Genomic DNA, 25,153 nt, shown 5'->3' with positions numbered 1-25,153 from the left:
CATTCAACTTGCGCTTTTGGTTTGGACTTCTGCATTCGCCTACACATTTGAGGTTTTCCTATTACATTTTAATATATATATAGATATGATGTCATGTAGCTATGAAGCTCTACAGGCCAGTTCTGCATTAGAGATAACCATGTTATTTTTTTCATACAAGGATATGAGCTTCAGACATTTCTTCTTCCTGCAGGTATATAGTTGTCTGTGGTAATATCAGTCTGAACAGCGTAACTGCTTTCATAAAGGACTTCCTAGCTCAAGCTTCAGGAGATGTTGCCACTGAGATGGTCTTTTTGGGAGAGTAAGTATTATCTCTTTTATGTGGAATATCATGTTCCGAAATGGAAGCTAAGTATAGATGCAATTGGAGTTGAAACATAACTACACATGAATGAGCTACACTATTAAGGGTTATTAGTCATGACAGCTTCCTGTGACTATAAGGATGAGAGCCCAACAGCATCTAGGAGAAACAGTCTTTGGTTTGTATTCTATTAGAGATAGATGTGTATGTCATTTTGTTGAATGTGACACCTCATTTAAATGAAGCTATTCTATAGCCACTTGCACCCCACCCCAAAACTTCCCCCTTTGCAGCTGACTTCAAGGCTGCGGTCCCTGTCTCTATCAATATTTGATCCCAGGTATGAGAATTCTTTTACTGCTTCTATTTCTTCATTGTCTAAGTTGAATTGGTGAAGATTCTGCATGTTCTGTAATATCATCCAATGTCCTTCTCCTTATGAGTTCATAAAAAGAGCAGAGTAAGATATAATTTTTAATGTCCTTCACTTGTCCCTGACTGTAAGGGCAAAAGTGCTGCTCTATGGTGACTTTGCAGAACCTGTCCCCAAGATGTGCCAAGGGCATAGTTTGAAAATGTAAACTAGTAAATGCCTTCTGTACTGTTGAACTGACATAGATACCATGAAATACATTCTTTTTCTTAAAGGGTGAGTACCACAGGATAAATTTTGAATGCTTAACCATGTCATAATCTCAGTTGCATCTTATATCTTTCTTATATGCAATTCCATTAATATAATGACTTTGGCATGAACTGGCATGAACTGGCATCCTTCAGGTGACTTATAGAAGGTTGAACCAGCCTGGAATGGACATAGAAATGCAATTTCTGCTGCTCACTGGCCATATTCTTTATTAAAAGACAGTTCCAGAATGAGGAAGACTTACATCATCACAGTACTAAAATGCCAAAATGTTTACCCTTGTTTCTATTTCTCTTATGTAGAAATCCCCCTTCTCTGGAGTTAGAAACTGTGTTCAGATGTTATGCTGCATATAGCAGTTTCTTCCAAGGTACTGTCATGAAGACTGAAGATCTTCTGAGAGTTCAGGTAGTTATCGTCATCTGTAAAAGTAGGCTTTATAGCCTCAGCTATGAATAAATGTTCATGGAACTAAACTAATGATGGGAAGGTAGGAACCATGTCTTATATCAAGTCAGGCCAATAGTCTATCAAGCTCACTAGTGTGTACACCAACAGTAGGCAAATATGGCCCCTGGCTACCTATTCCCCTCCTTTTTGGTCAACTCAGTACCTCCCTCCCACTGGTCCTCTTTTCATTTCTTCGCACCAAAGAAGAAATGTTGCCTCTATGTTGCCACATGGGAGCTGCCATGATGACACAAGCGCCATGCAGCGTTTGCACATCGTAAGTTATAGAATAATAGAATTATAAAGTTGGTATGGATCCTGAGGGTCCAAGACCCTGCCAATGCCAAGTATGTGATATAAATGTATAAGAATAAAATTTATACAAACCAAGGTTACAATCCCCTTTACTGTCTTGGGAAACAGATGCATAGTGCTGAAGCATGTCTCATCTTGGCTGACACATGTTCTGTTGAGCCTTACATTGAGGACACGTCCAACATCATGAGGTAAGACAGAGTGTGCAAAGTGGTTTTTCAGTCTTGGGTTTCGGTAGTCCAGCCTTCCCATTTCTGAGATCTTCCATTGTGTTGGTCTATAGCAGGGGAAGGCAACCTTTTTGAGCCTGGGGCCGGGTTGCTGTCCCTCAGACAACTGGGGGGCCGAAGCCAAAAAATAAATAATGAAATAATTTTTAACAAAATGAAATAAATAAATAAACCGGGACAAATGTGGGACAAAATTTTCAAATGGAGGACACTTTTTTTTAAAAAAAATGGAGGACACCCAAAAAAAAATGCTGATTTTTTTAAAAAAAATGTTAATATAAATGCATGTTTCGGTGGCTTCTATAGACAATTGCCCCCCTCGCCCGCTGCTTGCCCCCTTGCCTGCCGCTTGCCCCCCCTTGCCCGCCTCCTCCTGATAGGCCAAAGGCCCCACGCCCTTACGCGAGAGACCAAAGGCTCCAGTGGCAATCGGTGGCAGGATCGGGCGGGGGCCGGTCCCAAGGCCTTGGCGGGCCGCATCCGGCCCGCGGGCCGCAGGTTGCCTACCCCTGGTCTATAGGTTTCATCATCCGCAACCATCATGATCATTGTACTTTACAAGTAGCTATGTGAGGAATTCAGCCTAGTTGTCAGAAAGCTCTGGCACCCCAACTTACAAATCCAGGGATTCTATAGGACAGATTCATGATAGTTAAAGTGATGTCAAACCACTTTAATTCTGCAGTGTGAATATATCCTAAATCATGTTAACATGAAGATGTGAAGTACAGATTTGTTCCCATGCACTGCAGGTGTAGGTGTAAGTAGCATCTCTTCTAGCTTGGTGCAAACTCTAGTCTCCTTTTCCTAATCTTTTCCCCATTCAGTCTCATCCTACACTGCACAGTATCTGTTTATTTGTATGTGTGCATATGCAAGTGTGTTGGTTTCAGGGTGTTTTTTTGGTTTTTTTAAAGTAGCAGTTTTATTAGTGGCATTTCCTTTACACCCATTTTGGCCCTAGTTTCTAGGGTAGGGTAAGTTTTTCACTTTGCAGCAAAGATGGGGTTTTATAACAAACAGCAGGAGTTTATTTCAGGAGTTAAAAATAGGTTAATATAAATCTGTGAGCAGAACAAACAAGCTACCCTGACCCTCTTGTAGCATCTCCATCCATGAGTACAGAACTCCTTTTCAGACTTTCTCCCCATAAGAAGTGTAAAGGACAGAATTTGCTTGCTGCTTCTGCTTTATTTTTCACACATGCCCTAAACCACTGAACAGTAATACATTTCCAGCCATTATAGTTAAGCTAACTTTAAAAGTGGGTGGAACAATCCAGGTGTTTCAAATTCGGATTTCTGGATTATTATTTTTTTGGATCAAAATTAGGTTTGATCATGTCTGAATCTCCCGGAAAAAAAAAAAGGGGGGGGCCTAAATTGGAATCATCAAAGTAGATTCCAATCTGATTTAGGTGTCATTGGCACACCCTAAACTGTAGGATAGTAAGACGTTTTGTGTTGACTTAGAATACGATTAGATGATAATATAACGGGAGAATATTTTGCATTTAGAAGACATTGGCCTCAATAGCTACCCAAAGTGACCCAATGAATGATTTGTATTAAATGACCTGCACTCAGTGAAGATGAAAATATCCACTGTGGTGGTCCTTCTCCTTAACATGTGTTTATTATCCTTACTAAATCCTAAATGCAAAAAGCATACTGATCAACACTTTTTTTCCATGCAGGGTCCTATCCATCAAGAATCACTTCCCAAGTACCAGAGTCATAATACAAATCCTCCAGTCTGCTAACAAGGTTGGCCATGCTTTCTTTAAGGATAAATTATGGTGGAGCACAGCTTTAAAGACTGGTGCTCAAACTGAACTGAAATCATTTATGCTCCTTAATTTTCCTACTGTGCCTTGTTTCAACTGCAGCATATCATTTTGTTGGGTAGTCCAACCCCAAAGAAATGGTGGTTTTATATGGGGGAGTGTGTAGTCTGCAGTCAAAAAGTGGAGGTGGGAAAGTCCCAGTCAATGTATGCAACAACATTCACAGAAGTTAGTCACTTTCTCTCATACCATACATTGGTGACAAGTGTCAGGAGAGACAGAGCCAAAAATGAAGCCAATGAGCAGTAAGAGAGAGGTGTTCTCAGGGAAGTCCCAAGGTTGCAAACAGTATTTTTGAAACATGCCTAGGTACTTTGATGGGAGACCACCAAGAAATACCAGGTGCTGTAGGCTATATTTCAGGAGAAGGAACTGTCAAAAACACCTCTGAGTGTTCCTTGCCTGAGAAACCCTATGAACTTCGTGGGGTGGTCATAAGTTGACTGGAGACTTGCAAGCACACAAACACACACGCAAACACACACACCAAAGAGGACAAACAATTGTCTTTCCCAACCCAGTGAAAAACTGAATATTCTCAGTGGTTATGGACTGTTAATGTCACTTGGAAATGAAAAAATGGAAAGCAGAGGTTAAGATGGAATAGCATAGCTTTGATATGAAAGCAATAGCAGCTGGATGGAATTCTGAACACTTCTATTTGGGAGGTGAAGATAACATGGCAGTTATGTTGAAAGAACAGGTGCTGTTCACTTCCATTGAATTTTAGACTAGTTATATTTTACCTTCAGTATAACTACACAAGGAAAGTTACTTAGGTATCATGAGGATGAGTAATCTACAAATCTATTTTTATTTTAAAAGAAAATAAGCAAAAAGCAGAATTAAGGATTGTGAAATATTGAGAATTTTTATTATCTCACATCCTTAGACTTTTCCTTCCCTTCTTCTTTCTTTCTTTCTTTCTGACGGTGAGAGAACAAGTGTTTACTACTGTCTTGGAATGCTATTGTCATTGTTTTTAATGGAAACTGCTGTTGTATGATTTCTCACCCCTTTGCATGTCTCTTTGTTTTACCTGGAAACAGCTCTACTTGCCAAAGCTTCCCAACTGGGAATGGAAGAAAGGGGACAGTGTCATTTGCTTTGCTGAACTCAAGCTTGGGTTAATAGCACAGAGTTGTTTGGTACCTGGTTTGACGACAGTGTTGACTAGTCTGTTCGTCCGGGAAAGTTTACAGGTGATTCTGTATTTCTTCTATTTTATGGGCTGTTGCTTTAACCAGGAGGCAAATAAGAGAGGTCAAAAGTGAAGATCCCTTTGTGTTGAAAACTGTTCCATGAATTCTTTGGAACCAAGAAATTCCAAAGGACCTCAAAACAAACAACCGTATCCTGGAAAACCCACTCTAGTCATTAGCTCCCATTTCTACTTCCACTGTCATATTGCCTTCTCTTTGAAAATCAGCATGGAATAGAGATAGGCTAGTTCTCCCATGCAAATGGGAGAGGAATATAGGGTCTTTGAACAAGAAAACTGAAGACATGTTTTTTTGGGGCGGGGGGTGTTTTGTTTTTGTTTTGTTTTGTTTTTGGTTACCAAGATAATCTGAAGGTTTAAAATAGTTCCACCCCACCATGTGTTTCCATTCCAGTCAATGCCATTGCTGCCTAGGACTCCATTTCTCCAAATACAGTGGGTCCTTGGTGTGTTCTGGGCTTTGGTTCCAGCCACACACACACCAAGGATACCAAAATTGGACAACCAGTTTCCAAAATATACCCAAAAGCCAACTGAACTGGCAGCATCTGAACCAATCTGCAAAGCATTCTTGAGCTTATACTCCTCCCTCCAAAATGAAACTTCATTGAATTCATTCAAAAATCCCATCTAAACTTCAAGTCCTCTATTTTATTTTATTTTATTTGTAAGTTTAATTCTATAATGAGACCTAGTCACACACATACCCAATAATATCACAGAGGCATTGAAGAAAAGGCTTACTACCACTGAACATGAAATTTAAATGTTCAGTGAGATCCTGGAATTCCCCTTCTTACACATTTTAAAACGGACACCCTAGCGCTCAAATCCTGCAGGACCCCTAATTCATTTGCCAATGTACTAAAAACCACCAACAGGACATCACATTGGCCTATGCCATATTATCTAATAATAAAAAATCATCTAAATTGTGCACAACACCTCTATGTCCAGTACTAGTCTTGATGGCTCATTCAAGGAAACTACTAAACATCTCAAAGGCCACATGAGACACTGAACAGCCCCATAGGAAGGGCCCAGTCCATAGGCAAAGGGAGATATGAATTATATTTTTGTTGCCATCATTAGATTGTGTTACTGAAAGGCATGCTAAATACTTTCTTCCTGAATAAATATTGCAATCCTAGATGTGTCTATTTAGAAGCAAGTCCCCTTGAGTTCAGTAGTTCATTTGGAAAGGATTTGCAACCCAAGAAAATGAAATGCGCTGTGGTGCTGCACCTAAAAGAGTAAATATTTCAGGTACAAAAGCCCATCCCCTTTCTCAAAATTGTTTACACATGCTCTACAAATATAATTAATTCTACATGTTCATGAACTCTTTCATGTTAGTGTCAGGCATATGTAGCATGAATACTGATCCAGCAGAACATATTTCTGGTGCTTATTCATTCCATGTATAAAGGCTTATGGACTAGAGGTTGGATATTTCTTCAAAACTTGCAATGGGGTGACATCCTTTATTATATCGAACAGCAGCATGCTAATAAAAAGAGAGTGCAGGGCTCTTTCCCAGCCTTACTACCACCACCCAGAAACGTCTGTTCAAATGACTGCCTCATTCTTGCTATTAATAGGACAAGCCCTAAGCTAACCCATGAAACTTCAGAGCTCACAAGTCTAGCAGAAACTACAAACTCAAGCTTCCAAATAGGGCTCAAATCATAATTATATCTGTTGCAGCAAGAGGGTCTTAGTTTTGCAAGCCAATACGAAGTAGAAGGCGAAGAATATAAGGTGATGACCCAGCTTTTCTCCACTGAATTCGTTGACATGTCTTTCAGAGATGCTTGCCGGTAAGTACTTTATTTTTTCCTCCCCCTTAGCCTGATTTCTTAGCCCTCACTCATAGTTATCAACCCACACCGTTCACCTATCCTCTCCTTAACAGATGGGCATACCTGTCCTTTCAACAGGTAAGCATAGTCCAAACCAGTTAGCTGAAAACCAGGCTTTCCCTCATACACATCCCATCTAACCAATGGTGATCACCATGATGATGCTGAGGGGGATGGCAGAATTGTGCCTAGTGAACACCCATGGTTATTACTATCTTTATGTAATGCATGTACTTTCCCTCTGTCATACATCATGGAACTCAACACAACATGTATGGGATTCCCAAGGATTCTATCATCCAGATGATCAGAGCTAACATGACACTGAGTGCTTCAGTCAGAAGATATTGGAGATCAGAAGTGGTGGCCTCCTAACTGTTTCTCCTGTTGGAAGGCAACCTGTCCTGGAACTCTTAAACTGGTCTGCTTCTGTAGGCACGGTTGAGGAAACTCATACTGCCAGTTGCCAGTCCTGTAGGCCTCTGAGCATGGGCTGGTGGGGAGATAACATCTTGTCCTTCACCTCAGCCAGTAATTTCTTAGACCAGATCTGGAGAGGATGACCAAATACAGACCCAGATTTACATAGATTCAGCAGAGTGTCTTGCACAATGTGCCTGGGACCCAAACATTTATCAACATTCTGCCTAAACCATCCTGATCAGAATATGAAGTCTAGAGGTGACTCTATAACTTTATTTTTCAACTGATATTCACAAATTTCCATCAGTCCCACCAGGGAAGAGGGGATATTTAATATTCAAAAACAGATAACGTAACGCCGAATTTGCCAGGTTTTTAAAATCCTTGTTTATTTGCACATTCATGTGTTTAATCTGTGCTCGTTTCTTTTCTTAGATTGTGCTTTGTGAAGCTTAATCTTATACTCCTTGCTATTGAAAATCAAGCTGGTCCTCATGCAAACAGGTGAGCAAACCTATTACTGAACACTTCTAAATATAAGAAATCACACAGATACTACTCTCTCACTGTACTTTGAGTGTAATATACCACAAGAGCCATTTGTTCTGAAATTTAGCAATAGCCCCAGCTAATCTAATGGTGATCTGATTTCTGTAAAGAAAGGTGAAATCCTCAGGTGATGCAGGATGGTAGTTCTGCATTCCTGTCTTTAACTGTGAATTCTTTTTATCTTTGAAATGGGCATCAATGACCAACCACGAAATAATGAGGTCATGCACAAATAAATGGGTTAAATAAGGGCTACTTTATTGACATATACCCTATTTAACTCAATTTGGATTTGGGGAAAGCAAAGCAGGTTGGGGGAGCAACCAGATGAGGGTCCAGTTGAGGCCCAGGTGGTCAACCTGTGACCAGCCTTCCCTACCTTCCCTTGGGAGAAACATCAGACCCTGTGGGCAATCTAGAAACCATTGGTTGCTGCCCAGTCAGTCATTTACTGGGAGGCAAACCCCTTCCCCCAAGTTTGAAGACTTCATAAGAGACAGTAAACTCCTAGGTTGGTTCCAAAGACCGAATTTTTCTCCACCCCCTCAGACCCAATGATCCATAGAGGTTCTAGAGCCCAACTCTTCACTAACAGGGTGCCACAGTGTATACCAATCTGATAAATTCTCCCCCTGTAACCTGCCATGGAAAAAGGAGAAACACCTGCTTAGTCCCTTTCCCACACAGGCCAGCCAATATGTCCCTCATCCCCATTTGCCCATCACCACCCACTTCTAACCTGTAGCTATATGAGTGACAACTTTTATTCAATGCACGAAGCAGAAATTAACCTGTTTATTATCATTCTCAAACTGTTTGACCACAGCATTATGATCAACCCATCATCCAGTACTAAAATTGATGTCAGCACGATGGGTTTTTTCATTGCCAGATCTGTAACGGAACTCAGAAGGTAAATGCTTTCCATTGTAGGCATTCATGATTTGAAATTAGCATTATATTCAGAATGTTATTCTTTGGAATGGATTACAGCCAGTGGCATGCCATGTGCGCTTTCATGTATTTGCCCACTTGGGAGTGGAAGTGGGGCAAGAGCTTCAGCTAAAGAAATAAAGAAAAGAACCTTAGAAACAACAGTTAATATTATGTAAGTGAAGACTGAATAGAATTTATTATGGTGGGGATAAGGACAATGAATGAGGAGGAAGGAAACTATCCTTTCTCCTACTTTTGATCTTTCTGTAACACAAGGCTCAGCTTCAGAAGAAGGCAATGCCAAACCCTCTCTGGACAAGCGTGGCCAGGAAAACATATTTGGACTCAGGTCCAAAACACATTGCAGAAATAATCCAATTTGAGACTGCTTTAACTGCTCTGGCTCAGTGCTAATGAATCTTAGGAACTGTAGTTTATTATGGTACCAGAGCTCTCTGACAGAGAAGTCTAAAGGTCTCACAAAACTACAGTTCCCAGAATTCCCTAACATTGAGCCAGGGCAGTTAAAGCAGTGTCAAACTGGATTATTTTTGAAATGTGTTTTGGACCTTAGAGTTACCATAAATCAGAAATACACACTATAGTCTCACATGTACTCTCACATGCGTCCTGAATGATTCCATAAAAGTATACCCCCTCCACACAGAAAATGCTGCTTTCTAGGCAAATTGACCATGTGCTCATTTTGCAAACAACAAAACCCCAATCACAGCTTTTTTTTTCTAGAAATAAAACATTTTCTGCACATGAGTTAATATTTCTACTCTGAAATATTATTTTACATGCAGAAAATGCTGTTTTCTGCATAAAACAAACATGTGCGAATTTTGTGCAAAACAAGTCCCAAACTGCAAAGATTCTCGTCAGTCCAGGATTCTTCTCATAAGGTTTCTCCATACTTGAAAAATATGTTTTTTTGGAACATTAGAAAAGATTTTTGAATATTTTCCCATCTCGAATCCCGTTGTATCCAGAACCTAGAAATCAGGCACAGGATTGTTCTGGCTTATTATTGTTGTATCAAATATTTATACTATTTACTACTGTGTTAAGTTCAGTGCAATAGTTTTGACTCAGTTTTTGTTATCCAGGGTTCGAAATTATTGCAAGATTTGCCACGGTCACATCATGAATCCAGAACTAATTGGAAAGTGTCGTTGCAAAGGGCGAAAGGTTTTCTCAATTGCGGGTAATTTTGCATTCATTTCAGAATAAGCTAACCATATTTGAGAAAAAGAAAGTTTGGATCACTAGACTTGTTGCCTATCAACTATCAATAGGGTGTTTATTGCTGACACTGAGGGAAAGGTATCATAACAGCTGATGCCCAAGGTAGGATGAAGGTGTACCTTTCCTAATATCTGGATTTATTTATACCTTCCTCCTAATGTGTGCTTTTTTATTCACCATTTTTAACATCGACAAAAGCATTTTTTCATGTGCTTTTCATTTGTGTTTATTTTAACTGCTCACAATTTTAAAATGTACAGTTGGTTTTGCTGAAATTCTTTGCAAATATCAGAAATGTGAGCATATCTGAGGCAAGGTATGCTTTGGCTAGTGAAATGGATACCTTTGTTGAGAGCCTAAGGTCAAATAAAGTAATTTTGTAGCCTTGCTTCATATTGGCACTACCAACAATGCCCTCTTGGAATGATGCGCTTATGGATTGTCTTTCCAGGGCATTAGTCATTTTAATATGTCAGAAAGAAAGAAATGATTTTGTGCCACATTGAAGGTTAATGTGGCAAAGTTGTGTGTGTGTATGCACCAAAGGACCTTAGGATTCCTATGCAGAATACTCCAGTAAGCATTTGTAGCTCATCCAGCTCAAGTGTATGGCCAGTGTTTGTCAGACGTTGACCACATAGTTGCACTGGAGGACCTAGAGATTCCTAGAGAGGTGTTCTCTCAGGTAAAACATAGTGTTTGTGAATGTTTCCCCATATACCTGGGGGTCATGTGCCCCTAACCCCAGTTAATGTGGAGAGATGAGTGTTTAAAAAAAGTGTGTACTAAAATATGAATTTTGTATAGGAGAAGCAATAAAGTCTTTTAACCTACAGTGTGCCCTTACTTTACGTGGGGGATCTGTTCTGGACTCCCCCGCATGAAGCAAATTCTGCCTATGCTCGAGCCCCATTTAAATGAATGGAGGCTTGTGCAGGCAGTGGTGCGGTGGCATGTGCGCACTATGGGGCACACTGCCCCTTCTCCCCATGCGGCTTTCAGCATATGCTGAAAGCAGTGTAAAGCACGTGTGTGTATGATGCGGACGCACTGTATAACAAAACTTGGACACAACTGAGCATGATGATGGTAGAAACAGAATAAAAATGAAAGTGACACATTTTCACATCCTTCGTGAAAAACGTGAAAGCATCCCTCTCTGATGAGAAAGAGAATGTATTATTTCACTCCCCTCCATCTGCCTTAATAAGCACACATATGCTGTTTGAATATATATATATATATATATTAGAAAATTCATCACCATCATTTATTTATGGTCATAGAACAATAGAAAATTGATTTATGTAATTTTAGCATCCTTTCTATGCCATTCTGATGAGTGGCTACTCTCAATATGCGTGGAAAGGCACAGTACCAGAGCAACCCACAAGGTTGCATTGTTTTAAAGGGTGCTTTTGAAAATCAGGCCAAGGATCTTAGAAAATTGCAAACTGCAATAAATTTGACTTGTACTGTTAACCCTAATCGGCAGCTGTCACTTCTCATTTTGGAACCACTTTACCAGCGCTTGTGCTGCTAGGCATGATGCCAGTCGTGTCTCACTTTCCATAAGACCTCTGCTTGGGCTCACTGATGTACTGAGCTGATACATCAGTACAGAGACCTACAAAATAGAGGCTTCTATCTCCAATGCCATTTCAAGTTATAGCTAACGTCATTTCCACTACACAGAGAATTGTTACTCACCTCTTGATACTGGCTATGCTTATTCAGCACGGCACCCTTCAAGAGTATATTCCTGAACATCTTTATTTCTCATCTCAACAGCAGATGGCAGGCAAACCCTGCTACTAACTTAGTTGCTTTGCTCCTTTGAAAATTACACAGGCCTGGAAGAACCGAGTTACCCAGTGAGATTTCAGAATAACACACCTGTCAGCTTGCCCATACATCATATTCATGATAGATTATTATGATATGCTTCTGAAGGTCTTTCTTGCCATTGCAAGGGGTGGGTGGAGAATGTGTAGCTCTTCAGACGTTTAAGGTCTACCACTCCCATTAGTCCAGCCAGCATAGCAAACAGTTAGGAATACTGAGTGAACTACAATATGAACAGCCATCCTTAACCCCATCCCTGCTGTAGTGCTAATACTATATGTTTGTATCAATTTGGAAAGGGTACCACAGGCCATCAGGTCTACACCCTGATCAGTGCAAAATCTCCAGCACAGCGGTTCCCAAACTTTGGTCCTCCAGATGTTTTGGACTTCAGTTGCCAGAATTCCTGATTGTTAGCCAACTGGCTAGAGCTTCTGGGAGCTGAAATCCAAAACATCTGGAGGACTAAACGACAGCATCCCCAGAAAGTTGCTGTCCAGCTTCTTTTTGAAGATGTCCAGAGAAAGATACTCTACCATCTCTCTAGGTAATTGGTTCAATTTGATGAACCACTCTTACTATCAAGAAGTTCCTTTTAATATTCAATCAAAATCTACCCTTCGTTTACTTAAATCTATTAGACCAGCCTGCTCCTTCCTCTTCATGACAGCAGTCATGTCATCCCTCAGTCTTCTCTTCACCAGGTTGACCATGCCCAACATGCCCAACTGCCCAACTGCCTCAACCTTCATATGCTTTTTTCCTCTTATCATATCTCTTATATCTCTTGACCTTCTCTGACCCCTCTCCAACTTGTCTATATCCTCCTTAGAAAGAGGCACCCAAAACTGAATGCAGTAGTTAAGATAAGTCCTGACTAGCACAGATCATAGTGAGCCTGCTGCTTCCGTCAACATTGAAACTATATGAAGTCGAAGGCTTTCATGGGTAGCCTCCATCATTTTTTGTGGGTTTTTCGGGCTATGTGGCCATGTTCTAGAAGAGTTTCTTCCTGACGTTTCGCCAGCATCTCCCACCCTAAGGCCTGCCATTAGCAACAGAGCAATACACATGAAAATCACTCCTGCCTTTCCAGGTCACACAATATATATACCCAACTCCTTTCCAGGCAAGCATTCTCTGAAGATGCCAACCATAGATGCTGGTGAAACGTCAGGAAGAAACTCTTCTAGAACATGGCCACATAGTCCAAAAAACCCACAAAAACTATTGAAGCTATAGTTCTACTGTTGTGTTCTTTCAAGTTGTTTCCAACATATGCTGACCCTAAGGCAAGTATATCATAGGATTTTCTTGGTAGGTTTCTTCAATTCCTCAAGGTCCTTTTCACATATGCTACTACTAAACCATGTATACCCCAACCTATACCCATGCATTTGTTGTTGTTGTTTATAGTCTAAATGTCGAATTTTGCATGTAGAAGTTTATTCTATTAGTTTCAACATAATTTTCTATTTTATCAAGCTTTTTTGAATTCTGTTCCTATTTTTTTTTATGGGTTAGCAACCCCTCCAAGTTTTGTATCTTTGGCAGACTAGATAATAACCTAAAACATTAATAAATAATCTATGTCATTACTAAAATAATGTTGAAGACAGGTGTAGGTCTTATCTAATTTCTAATTAGTCTTCCCTATTCTCTAATTGAATAAAGCAATGAATAACTTTAGCAACTTTCTTTCACCTGCGAGTTTGTAGTTAGTTTGTTTTTTCAGTGCAAAATTCACATGTATTGTGCTTGCACAGAAAACAGTATTTTCTGCTCAGAAAATAATACCATGTGTAAATTTTGTGCAGAATAAATCCTGGGTTGTGTAGAGTTGTATAAGTCCAGGATTCTCCATGTAAGGGCTTCCCAACATTCGAGAGTCATATTTATCAACCCTAGTAATGTCTCAGTGTGTTAGATATGGCATAATAAGTACCAAGCATATAGTATACACTAATTAGAGTTGCATCAGTTGCCTGGCAAGATCTTCCAAAGAAAATCTACTATTCACAAACTGCAGAAAATATGAAAATCCATCCATATGAAAATGTGTGTTGTTTCCCTTTTTTACTATATCTTACAAGCAAATTATATAGACTGACATCTTGCCAGAGATATTTGCCAGTATATGTCTTTTTTATAACCACTATAGAGAAAGGTATCCACTACCTTCCTTGCACAATGTCCCTGAGCCACTTCAGATCCACCTCTACCTGTAGGAACTCTGTCAATATGGCCATGTAGAGGCCAGAGACAGCCAAACAGTCTCTGAATAGACCCCTATAACCTGACACACAATGATAACATCATCTTCCAGAACCTTAAGAGGACTCCCTGGTATTCCTGGAGTATGCCTTTGTTGTTGTGCATCTGGCTATAGGGAGATCAATAGATGCTTAATGGCCATGTCTGTCCACAATATGACTGTATTGGGAGGGAAACACATGAGAAAAGTAAAGCCTGTGGGAGAGGGACAAAACAGATTTCCACCTCTATGGAACTTTGTGCTCCATTTCCCATGTAGGATCTTGGCTATTGTGAAAAGCTTTTTAACTAATTTCGCTAATACTGAAAATCAACCACAATCTTGAATCCCATTTTGGAAGAAAGGCAGGATAAAGGCAGGATATAAATCCCAAAGCATAAAATAAACAACCTGGTTATTTGACCAAATCAGATCATTGGTCCATCTCATTGGACAGTGTCCAGGGCCTCGGATAGTAGTCTTACCCAACCCTAACTGGAGATGTTAGGAACTGAAGTGGTATTTTTTCCTAGCAAAGCATGTGCTCTTCTTCTAAGGTGAAGCTTCCTCTTCATTAATGGTTCTGCCTTCCCACTATTATCACCATAACTTGACTTGACAATAACATTGGATTTGACTTGGCAGCTATCATAAGTCTGAAGCAAATGAAGAAGTTATCGGCATATACTTGTTTTCTTGCATGAGGGAATGCCCAAAATGACTTTGTCTAGGCTCAGGTTTTTCTAAAGATAGTTGAGAAAACCTAAATAATGACTTCTTAATTGTTTTTATTTCAGATCGGATTAAAGCTATGCAGGATTATTTGACCTTTCCGGATCAAAGCGCAGCAAGAAGAACCACTGTCAATGAGACAGATTTGCTTGGTGACATTGACAGGTAGAATAGCTGAGTCTATTTCTTGTCTATGCAGGTTTTCTGGAAATTTTTATGTGGGAATGAAACCAAAGAAAGATGGTTGTCTTTCTTGTAAAACCAGGATGAAAAATCCCTTTGGTACCTTTCTTACCATCGCAAAGGGGATAGATTTGCCTGGCAAAGGTTTGTCCTTGGTAATGGAAATAAACTGAATATATGAGGATTCCAGGCCAAATTATTCCACTTCACACTGAATTCAGGTCTGGAGTTCTCCCTTCAACTGCCCCCCATTATCCCTCTGTGCTAGTTTTTTCCTTCCTCCTTCTTTGAAGAGGCAATGGTAAATGTAGTAGGCAAGACTTGCTACAGACTTTTGTGTGATTCATCATTAACTACATTGGACTGCTGAGCATGTTCAGGAACATCATTTCCTGCAAAGTGAATGGGAATTATAGTGAATGAGAAACAATACTTTTCTAAAGCGCTAGATCCAGTTCGTTCTTTGCGCAGATCAGGTTTGACACACATGAGCCAGAAAAAAAGCAGAAGGGTACGGCTGGGGTTTGTTTCTCTAAAACTATTATGTCAGCAAAGCACAAGGGATTTCACATTCTTAGTTTCAGTTCAGTGTTGAGAGCAGCTTTTGAAGCATGCTTTTTCACACCTTTATCACACAGTTTTTGTGGTGTCCTACATGCCCTCCCCCCCATTTTTTATTTTCCTGACCAATTTCATTAATTTGCGGCAAAGGGGGGAGTGTTTCCTAATGACTGAATTAATTTTTGAGAAGAGGGTACAGACAACAAGTTTGGTAATTCTAATAATGGTAGTCTTATGGCTAAAAATATATAAATGATTCCCCTCCCTTCCTCTTCCTCTTCCTCTTCTTCTTCCACATTCCCTCTCTTTACAAACAAAACCTTCTGCTATCCATTTAAGCAAAAGGTCCTGCCTGAAGATATACATACACACACACACACACACACATACACACACACACACACACACACACACACATATATATATATATATATATATATATATATATATATATATATATATATTTCAATCTATCAGTGTTTTATTCAAAACAACTGTTGAGAAGTAGATTAGTCTGAAAAAGACTAACTGGCACATGGGCAATTCGTAAGATTTTTGTTTGATTGGATGTTTGAACCTGAGTTTCTCTGAATCCAGTCCAGTACTTCAACAGCCATGCTACACTGATGATGTTCAAGGAGACCCATGTTTTCAAAGCTTAGCAAAATAAAACCCTACAAAATCTATAGACCCTTTCTCCTATGAGAAGGTGGTATCCACAACTATAATCTTGTACTGAAAGAGGATTTGAACTGTATGAAATATTGTAGCAGAAGAATATAATGCAATGTTTGGATTACTGTAACACTCTCCAGCCACTGCCAGACTCAAGAATTAATACATTTGATGCTGCTTTAACTTCGATGACTCCCTCTTATGATATACTGGGATTTGTGGTTTGTGGGACACCAGAACTCTTTGACAGAGAAGGCTAAATATCTCACAGAACTACAAATCCTATAATTCCATAGCATTAGGCCACGGCAGTTAAAATGGCATCAAACTGCATTAAGTCTGCAGTGTAGAGGCCACCTCTGTGAGTTTGGCTGCCTTTGAAACAGCTCTGAAATTTCAATGGGTTCAAGACCCATTGATGTGTCTTGGGATGATGGGATAATGACTATGGCTGGTTACAATAACTGCTTTGTTGAAACAGCTTCACTGGGTACTGATCCATTTCTGGGCAGAATTCAAAGGGCTGGTTATGATCATTAAAGTCCTACACTGCTTGGGTTCAGTTAATTTGAAATATGGTATTTCCCTATGCACCCCTGCCCAAATTTCATGTTCCTTGGTGGTGGGTTTGTCTTGGACAAGGATCAGATCAGGACCATAGTATTGGGAAAGGTCTTTAATAACTTTCCCTTTGATTGCCTAACTGAAATTCCCCCTCCCAAAGCTTCAATTCCCCCCCCCCCCCCCCGGTAAACTGAATTGGTATTATACAGTTTTGTTGTTGTTGTGTGCCTTCGATTCATTTCCAACGTATGGTAACCCTATCACTGGGTTTCTAGGGCTGAGAGTGCGCTACTCACCCAAAGTCACCCAGTTAGTTTCCATGGCCAAGCAAGGAATTGATGCCTGATCTCCAGTGTCATAGTCAAACACTCAGATATCTTCCTAAATTCAGTTAGGGCAGTGGTAAATACTGGGGTGGCTATGGAAACACACCCTTCCCATAACTTAGAAACACATAGACATTCCCATGGCATTGCTCCAACATTGTCAGAAGGGGAATCATAATTAAGTTTATAGCACAGTCTTCCAATCCCCTCCCATTCCCTATAATATAATTTGAAGAAGGAGGAAAGGTCCTCTCTCAACCTGCTGAAATATCATTATTAAAATGAGCATGAAAAGTCAATTATGCCAGAGGGAGGTATTTAAGAGAAGTGAGTTTCCATACTGTGGGATTACACCTTGGGGATTACAGATACTGCTGAAATCTTTGCAGCTGTTTAACTTGAAAGAGAAGAGGATTTTCACTCTCAGATCTTACACAGCCCTCACAAGGGGAGGGCAAACACTGAAGGATGCCATTGTCCCTTTGGTCCTTGAAGCTAACTCCCACCATCAAATGGCAGAGAGGACGATTACTACAGTGAGGGATTATTCAGTATTATTTACTGTAGGTGCCTCTCATCCTGTGGAACGCAGTACAGAGCTAGTAGCATTTGTGAAAGATAGACAATCAAGATTTTTCTTTTCCCAAAATGTTACCAGGTTTATTGCCTTGTGTACAGATACAGCTGGTGGAGGAGCATGGATGACATTGGAATCAAAGTGCTATTTCAATTTTGCGCATAATATAGTAAAGATGCATTCAGGTTTATCACATTTAGATCCAAGCCTTTTACATAAACTTCATGAAATAGATAAATAAATACAGTAGAATATGTTTTCATCAATAGTTTTAATAAGTTTGGCAGACGTTTTATTTCCCCTTATAATAATTAAACTTCAGTCTGGATCACCTTCATCATGGCCCTGTTTGTGGCACAACCAATTTCCATGTTTAGATCACTGCAACTGGTCTGAGCATCTTGCTGTACAACATTAACATCTAATTGAAAATTTCAGTGGAGAAAATAGAATCATAGAATCATAGAATCATAGAGTTGGAAGAGACCACTAGGGCCATCCAGTCCAACCCCCTGCCATGCAGGAAATCCAAATCAAAGCATCCCTGACAGATGTGGGTTTTTTCCTCCTATTGAATGATACAGAATGAAATTTAAAACTGAACATACAGTATCTTTCACTGACTAAAGATGAACAAATCTGTCAATGTTGCTGGCTTCCTAGGTAAAAATTCAGTGAAACATATTTATTTATTTGATTTTTAAACTCTTTTTTTAACAACCAGGGTCCAGATTCTCACATTCTTTCTATCCTGTTTAAGAATAAAATTGCGATTTCACATCTCTAGTTCTTTGCTGGACAGCGCAGTACCATCCAGTGTACAGCTAACCCCAATGAATAACTTCTTCAAAGGAGATCAAAAAACATTTCATCGATCAAACATTTCATCAGAAACTTCCTTCTTAGGAAACAGTGGCCATGTTGCTGGAGAAAATGAGAGTGGGTGCTCTGTTAACAATTCATTAAAACTGATTTGCAATCCTTCATCTGTTAAACATTTCACTGCAACAATTTCAAAATGTGTTATTTTAATCATTAAATACCAATAGCATGATTTTTGAGCGTCGATTAAAGGTTCTTATTCCTCTCTATAAAAAAGGCAAATGAAAAGTTATCAATAAATCTCATCTGGCCAAATTCAGTATAATTATAACCAGTATGAAAACCAGTATGTACTCACCTCCCATATAGTTGCCTAAAAGGAGGAGTCTATCAAGGAGGAAGAAAAGATGCAGCAGCTCTCATTCAGTAGCACAAAAATGCAGGAGTACACTAGGATTTATATCCAGATATTAAGACCTAAGCAGTCAAGGTACATTGCCTGGAGAGTGAAGAAGAATTGCTTCCTCCACTAACTCCAGGAAAAATTAGACAGCCATGCTAGTGAATCAAAGAATTGACTTTCTTGAAACAAATGCTTTTCTGTCCCAAATCCTGACAGACCAGAATCTGAACAGAATGGAGGCCCTGAGTTCAGCCTTTGTAAGCTTCAGTTCTTGTTGTTAACTGTCCTTGAGTCAACCTTGATCTGGGCCTGAGCCTACAAGACCTGAACAGAGGAGTAGAAGACTGGGTAGTAGATAAGACTATCTACTGTCTTCTCCTGCTCTGCTCATTTCCATGACCTCTCTCATTGAGTGCACCCATCTGGCATGTAAGGCGTGCCATGGGAACACGCCCCATTAGTCCCTATGGGATGAGCTGCCCCTTCCTCCCCATGCATCCCCACGGGGCTTTCAGCATATGCTGAAAGCCATGTAAAGGGTGCACACGTATGATGCGAGCGCACTGTATAGTGTTTGCATATCTGCAGGTGAGTATATTCACCATGTTTTCCTTTGATATCATAACTTTAAAAAAGTGCCTCCCTCCCTTTCCCTGCTGGATCTTATTTCTGCCTGCACATTTTGGCCACTTTTTCCTTTTCACTTCCTACATTGACCTGATTTGCTTGAAAGTCCTTGAACATCTTAATAAATATCCGCATGGCATGTTATATTGGGGGGAAAACCCATCTGCTGCTGGAGGGTGTAAGGGAGCTGAGAGGGGTTTAGCATTTAGTTTTCATCTATGTTCAGTCTTTCCTCCATAGTGAATCATAAGTAGGCTTCCCAGCTTCTTTCCCATCAAGACATCGATCAAACCAAATCCCAACACGATTTCTGAATGCTGACTGCATCATCTATGTTCAGTTTCTTGGGCCTACACTTTCCTTTTACCATTCATGATGTCCATATCTTCTGTGATCATTCAATATTTTTATTGGTTGTACAGCTGTTTGAATGCAGGACTAGGATGTGGGAGCTGAAGGCCTGGAGGTGCAAGTCTCCAATGGCTAACCTTTGGCCAGTTACTTTTAGCCTGGTGTATCTTTGAGAGTTTTTCTGAGCATGAAGTGGTAAAGAGATTCAAGTATATTCCACTGAGCTCATAGGAGCAAAAGAGAAATATAAACTTTATTCTTTTTCTTTGTATATTAGTCAATCTCCTTTTGCTGTTGCTATAATGTCTTGCATTTCATTTTGGTTATTTTTTCCTCCATTCACACTGAGAAGATACACTTTTTTACATAAGATTCCACATGAAGGGGATACGCCAGCATACAATTACAGTATGGAAACTGTCATTTCATATAAAAAGGGGATACATGAAAGTAAAAGAGAGCAAGAGATCACTCTGGTTTTTTTAAGGACATAGTAGAAAACAAAACTAAATTGATGTTTCTTCTTAATTGAAACTTACCTAACATGTGGTTAATTGCTCATAAATACCTGTTTAGTTGCCAAGGTGCAATTACGGCACACCAGTCTTTCATAAATCTCCAGGACATAAGATCTTACTCTTTGATGCTACTCATCAAACCCTGGTCCAAAGGCAGGATGAGCCAAGAAAAGGACATCCAATAAAACTAAGCACTCCTGCATTCACTTAATCTGGCAGAATGCATTGCACTCTTTATTAATGCGTAGGAGAGGCTGCGCAGGAGTCTGCAAAAAGGTCACTGATATTTTTGCAGTAATAAATCATGGAGGGTGGGGGGAAAGATTTGCATTTTGGCTGTATAACATTCAGGGACGGATTAGAGAGAAAGGAAAATTCTTTGAAGTAATATTTCTTTGCTGACTTGTTTTATTAGCTCCCTTTTAACATGTTACATTATTGCTTATAGAATTTCATTTACTTGGATTGGCAGCTTGATAAATATGTCTATTGGCGATGATTTGGATTGCTCTGGGCATTAATATTATTAAAACCTGTCACAAGGAAATGTCTGAAAGATGAGTTACTGTAAAGATTACAGCACAAAATAAATCACACAGTGGTATTTGTTACCGTTTATGGCCTCTTGGAGCCAAGTCAATCCCTTTTTATGTTGCATTATTTTTCAAGTTTTTATAGCTTTACATTATATATCGCTGTCAGAAATGAACAGATGGGGTGTCAAACATGAGCTTTCTGAATAATTCCCACCCTCGGGTTATTTGTGTGAAGGACAAGTGTAAAACTCTGTTCTCCAGAAAAGGGAGACAGGCAGGGGTGGGTGAAATGTGTTGTTACATTAAAGAAGGCTCCGCTTTTCTTTGTCAGCTTGGACAAGGTGGTTTTAACTTCTGACCTTACCTGGCTTCTACCTCGTAGTGGGGCTTCTGAGAAACTCTGATATTATTTGCTCGAGGAAACTCTTTCTTGAAAGCTAAACAAGCCAGAAGGCAGCACCTGGCACATCAGACAAGATTCTTTCCCGTTTCATTCTTCCTTTCTAGATGAATGGAAAAGCCTGTCCTTAAAATCATGGATGCTTTCCCTTGTTATAATTAAGTATAGCACATTTCTCTGGTGCATAATGGAATTGAATTGCATGTACCGAAGAACGGTACACTCCTTCTATCTGGGATGGTCGTCCTCTTCCACCGAGCGCGCAGCTTCGGGAGGGATGCACATGGAGCGGTGAGGGAGGAAGGGGACACCCGCCTAGCCAGGCAGATCAGCCGAATCAACCCTGGCGATCAATGGGGTGACAGATGTCACAGCCAGATCGCCCTCACATAATTACATGTACCTTCCCTCAGTGGTGGCTTTTAAAGGGGTGGTTGGGACAGTGAATCTGCAGTGGGTTTTTACACTGAACTTGAAAGGAGATATCCAAGGTGGTGAACCCTATCAGCAAAATTGGGTGCCACTATCTTTTCTCCAAGAATAAATATTTTCCAACACTTTCTTCTCTATTTACATGTCAGCCTAAGTGGCTTTTTGGCTAAGGTTAAATAAATGCAGGCTAATTTTGTTGGAATATTTATCTTGGTTACATCGCAAAAGAATTAGCAAGAAAAATCAACCAAGGCAACAGCTAGGAATTAAAGACATGGGAAAAACAGAAAGCAGGCACACAGAACCAGAGGACAAGGCTAAAGGCAACCACTTGGGGAGGACACAGACCCAAGGCAGCAAATGTTGCAGATCAGACAACAACAACAACAACAACAACAACAACAACAACAAGCATGGAAGACTTGGTATGCAACAACAACCGTAAACAACCATTATAGCTGAGTAGGAGCAATGCTATGGTTTTGAGATCATGGCATGCAAAATCTAAAGAGTGTATGTGAGGAGGTGGCTTGGTCTTTCATATTCTCTGCCTTCACTCCCATCATATATATCAGCTTGGCAAGTCACACTAAGAACAATGTAGTCTGGCCTTTATTATGAAGACCATCAAATTGTCCCCACACTGTTGTTAGTCATGCAGGTCCAGGAAAGTAAAGCAGAAATACAAGAAACAAAGGGAAATCATAAGGGAGATGATGAAATTGTACATAGATGAGATTACTACCCACATCACAAGAAGACACCCACAAATGAACCAAAATGTGCAGAACTTATCACTCATATTAATGGTGGCTTAAAAAAGCATGAAGAAAATGTCACAGTGTGAAAGGTGTCTCAAGAAGATGTGACAGCAAGCAATATTAAACGGCAGAGAATTGTGTGATACAAATTGCTACAACAAATGTTCTGTAAGACCCCTTAGGCTATCTGAATCAGATTACAGGAGGAGGGAGAAAGCTTGTTTTCTGCTGCTCCAGAGAACAGGACCAGGAATAATGGATCCAAGCTACAGGGAAAGAGATTCCACCTCAACATTAGGAGGAACTTCTGACAGTAAGGGCTGTTTGACAGTGGAACACACTCCTCCCTCGGAGTGTAGTGGAGTCTCCTTCTTTGGAGGTCTTTAGGCAGAGGCTGGATGGCCATCTGTCAGGGATGCTTTGATTTGGATTTCCTGCATTGCAGGGGGTTGGACTGGATGGCTCTTGTGGTCTCTTCCAACTCTACGATTCTATGATTCTATGATACGTTTGAAGTATTTTACAAACTAGAACTATTTATTTATTTCCTAAATGGGGACTATATTTCCTAATTCAAGCCCACTTTAAGTCCACTTTAAGTGAATGGGAAGTCCACCTATCCTTTTCGAGGTTTTGTCTTTACAAAGAATAAATTTAGAAAGCAGGACACTGGAAGAAGAAGAAAAAAGTGATGTGATGTGATAGATGTAGGGTTCCTGCATATCAATATTGTATAGATTGTACAATGGACTTCGGGTATCTACTGGGGTTTGGTTCTAGGACCTCCTGTGGATGTCAACATTTATGGATGCCCAAGTCCTGTTAAATGCAATGGCAAAATAAAATGGTCCCTTATTTAAAATGGAAAAATCATGATTTGCTTTTGGGATGTTATACATATTTTTGTAATATTTTCAAGCTGTGGATGGTTGACTATGCAGATTTTTTAAAAAATCTGTGGATATCGAGGGCCAACTGTACAAAGCATACAGAGATCAATGTGAAGTCCCTATTCCCTGTACCTATTATGTGGAAAGATAGGGAATCTTTGCATCTGAGACCTAGTAATATATTTGGATGAAATCCTAACCCTTTAGAAGCAGCCATACACCAGGAAAAATCTACAAATCTGAATCTTCCCTTCCTAATCCAAGTGTCTAAGAATTAGTTGTTTAATTAGTTTTGCCCTGTGAGCCTTGTGTAAGTGAGTCTATTTATAACCTGGTCAGTTCTTTACTCTGGATTGAATATGTAGAGACTGACTGAAGCTTTATATTTTAATTACCGACAATAATTCTAAGAATTGCAAGTACATCATAAATCATGTCATAATGATCCTTATTTAATTGCTGAATGGGGACTCAGATTAAACTGTTGCAAAGGGTATTAGGAAGGAGATCTAGGTTCTCATAAGCACAGGCCTGCCATGTACCATTTTATAGGTTATGAAAAGGAAATGTGTGTTCTCTGGAAGGACAAAATCCTGAAGACTGTGGTGTGAATAGGATTTGCCCCATACATTTAATTAGCATTAAACTAACCACAAGATGTTCCATTTCATTCTTCTTAAAAGCAGCACAGTCTTTTATGAAGATATTTAGGGATATTGGAAAATGATCCTAACAAATAAATGGAACAAAACATTCACTCATCACTTAGTCAGTGTTGAATGAAAACATAACCAGAGTTGTTAGGTTTCCTTGTGAAAAACTTGGCTATTGCAGCCTTTGCTGAACCTTTCTGTCCATGTATGGTCCTGTACAAACAGGCCAAAATAAAGCTGCTTCGGGTCACTTTGGAGGTATGCTGTTTAAATGATGCATGCATCCCAAGAGTCTGGAAGCTGTGCCAAAGCTGCACTCCAGTCCTTAGGACTGGATCATGGCTTTGGTGTGACTTCCGGACTCTTAGGACGCATGCACCATTTAAACAGCATACCTCCAAAGTGACCCGAAGCAGCTTTATTTTGGCCTGTCTGTATGGGGCCTATATTTCCCACTAAGCCTCTTTTCTTCTTGCTCCATGTGCCTGAAGATACTCAGTGTGGATTCTCTATTCACTAGAATAATATCATGATCACTCCCAAAAAAAACGTAGATTCCTGGACAGCTCACATCATTTGTGTGGAATATGGCAGATGGGAACATTAGTTAAGCCACAAAGAGATAGATGAGCATCCCTTCTTTCTTTTATTTTTTTCATTCACAATGCTATCTGGAGAAGGATGCCTTTGTGATGAAGTGTGTTTCAAGCAGTCTTGCCTTTTTATTTTCCTACCCAAGGCTCTGACAGGTGTTCCCTCTAGGGCATAGATGCTTCCTATAATGTTTGAGTGAAGGGAGCTATCATCTGTGACAGCTTGTGTACATAGATCATGGTTTTATGATGATGGAAAAGTGTGCTCTGATTGATTTGCTGAGCTGGGCTGAGTTAAAAGAGCTTGCAACAAGATAGCTTCCCTCTTGCCAAAACACAATTTAATCAGCAGCTGACCGATCCATCATCTGGGCAGGAGGGAGGATGTTTCAAATGCTGGGGAGGTGCCATAT

The 25,153-nt window shown here is 39.9% G+C and overlaps 1 protein-coding gene across 1 annotated transcript in view; it reads left to right on the top strand.

The window, feature by feature from the left end:
• The window catches only part of KCNU1 (potassium calcium-activated channel subfamily U member 1), a 54,573-nt gene that overhangs the window by 9,931 nt on the left and 19,489 nt on the right, over nt 1–25,153 (top strand). The window contains exons 10-19 of the mRNA XM_042475997.1: nt 194–304; nt 1,256–1,361; nt 1,827–1,909; nt 3,645–3,714; nt 4,844–4,996; nt 6,724–6,836; nt 7,737–7,805; nt 8,677–8,763; nt 9,899–9,996; nt 14,934–15,033. Of these exons, the coding sequence (XP_042331931.1) occupies nt 194–304; nt 1,256–1,361; nt 1,827–1,909; nt 3,645–3,714; nt 4,844–4,996; nt 6,724–6,836; nt 7,737–7,805; nt 8,677–8,763; nt 9,899–9,996; nt 14,934–15,033 (990 nt within the window). The remainder of the gene's footprint in view (nt 1–193; nt 305–1,255; nt 1,362–1,826; nt 1,910–3,644; nt 3,715–4,843; nt 4,997–6,723; nt 6,837–7,736; nt 7,806–8,676; nt 8,764–9,898; nt 9,997–14,933; nt 15,034–25,153) is intronic.

The sequence above is a fragment of the Sceloporus undulatus genome, chromosome 6, assembly GCF_019175285.1.
Source record: "Sceloporus undulatus isolate JIND9_A2432 ecotype Alabama chromosome 6, SceUnd_v1.1, whole genome shotgun sequence".
NCBI lineage: Eukaryota > Metazoa > Chordata > Lepidosauria > Squamata > Phrynosomatidae > Sceloporus > Sceloporus undulatus.
The sequence above is the reverse complement of the archived record's forward strand: the minus strand, read 5'-3'. Positions and strand labels throughout refer to the sequence as shown.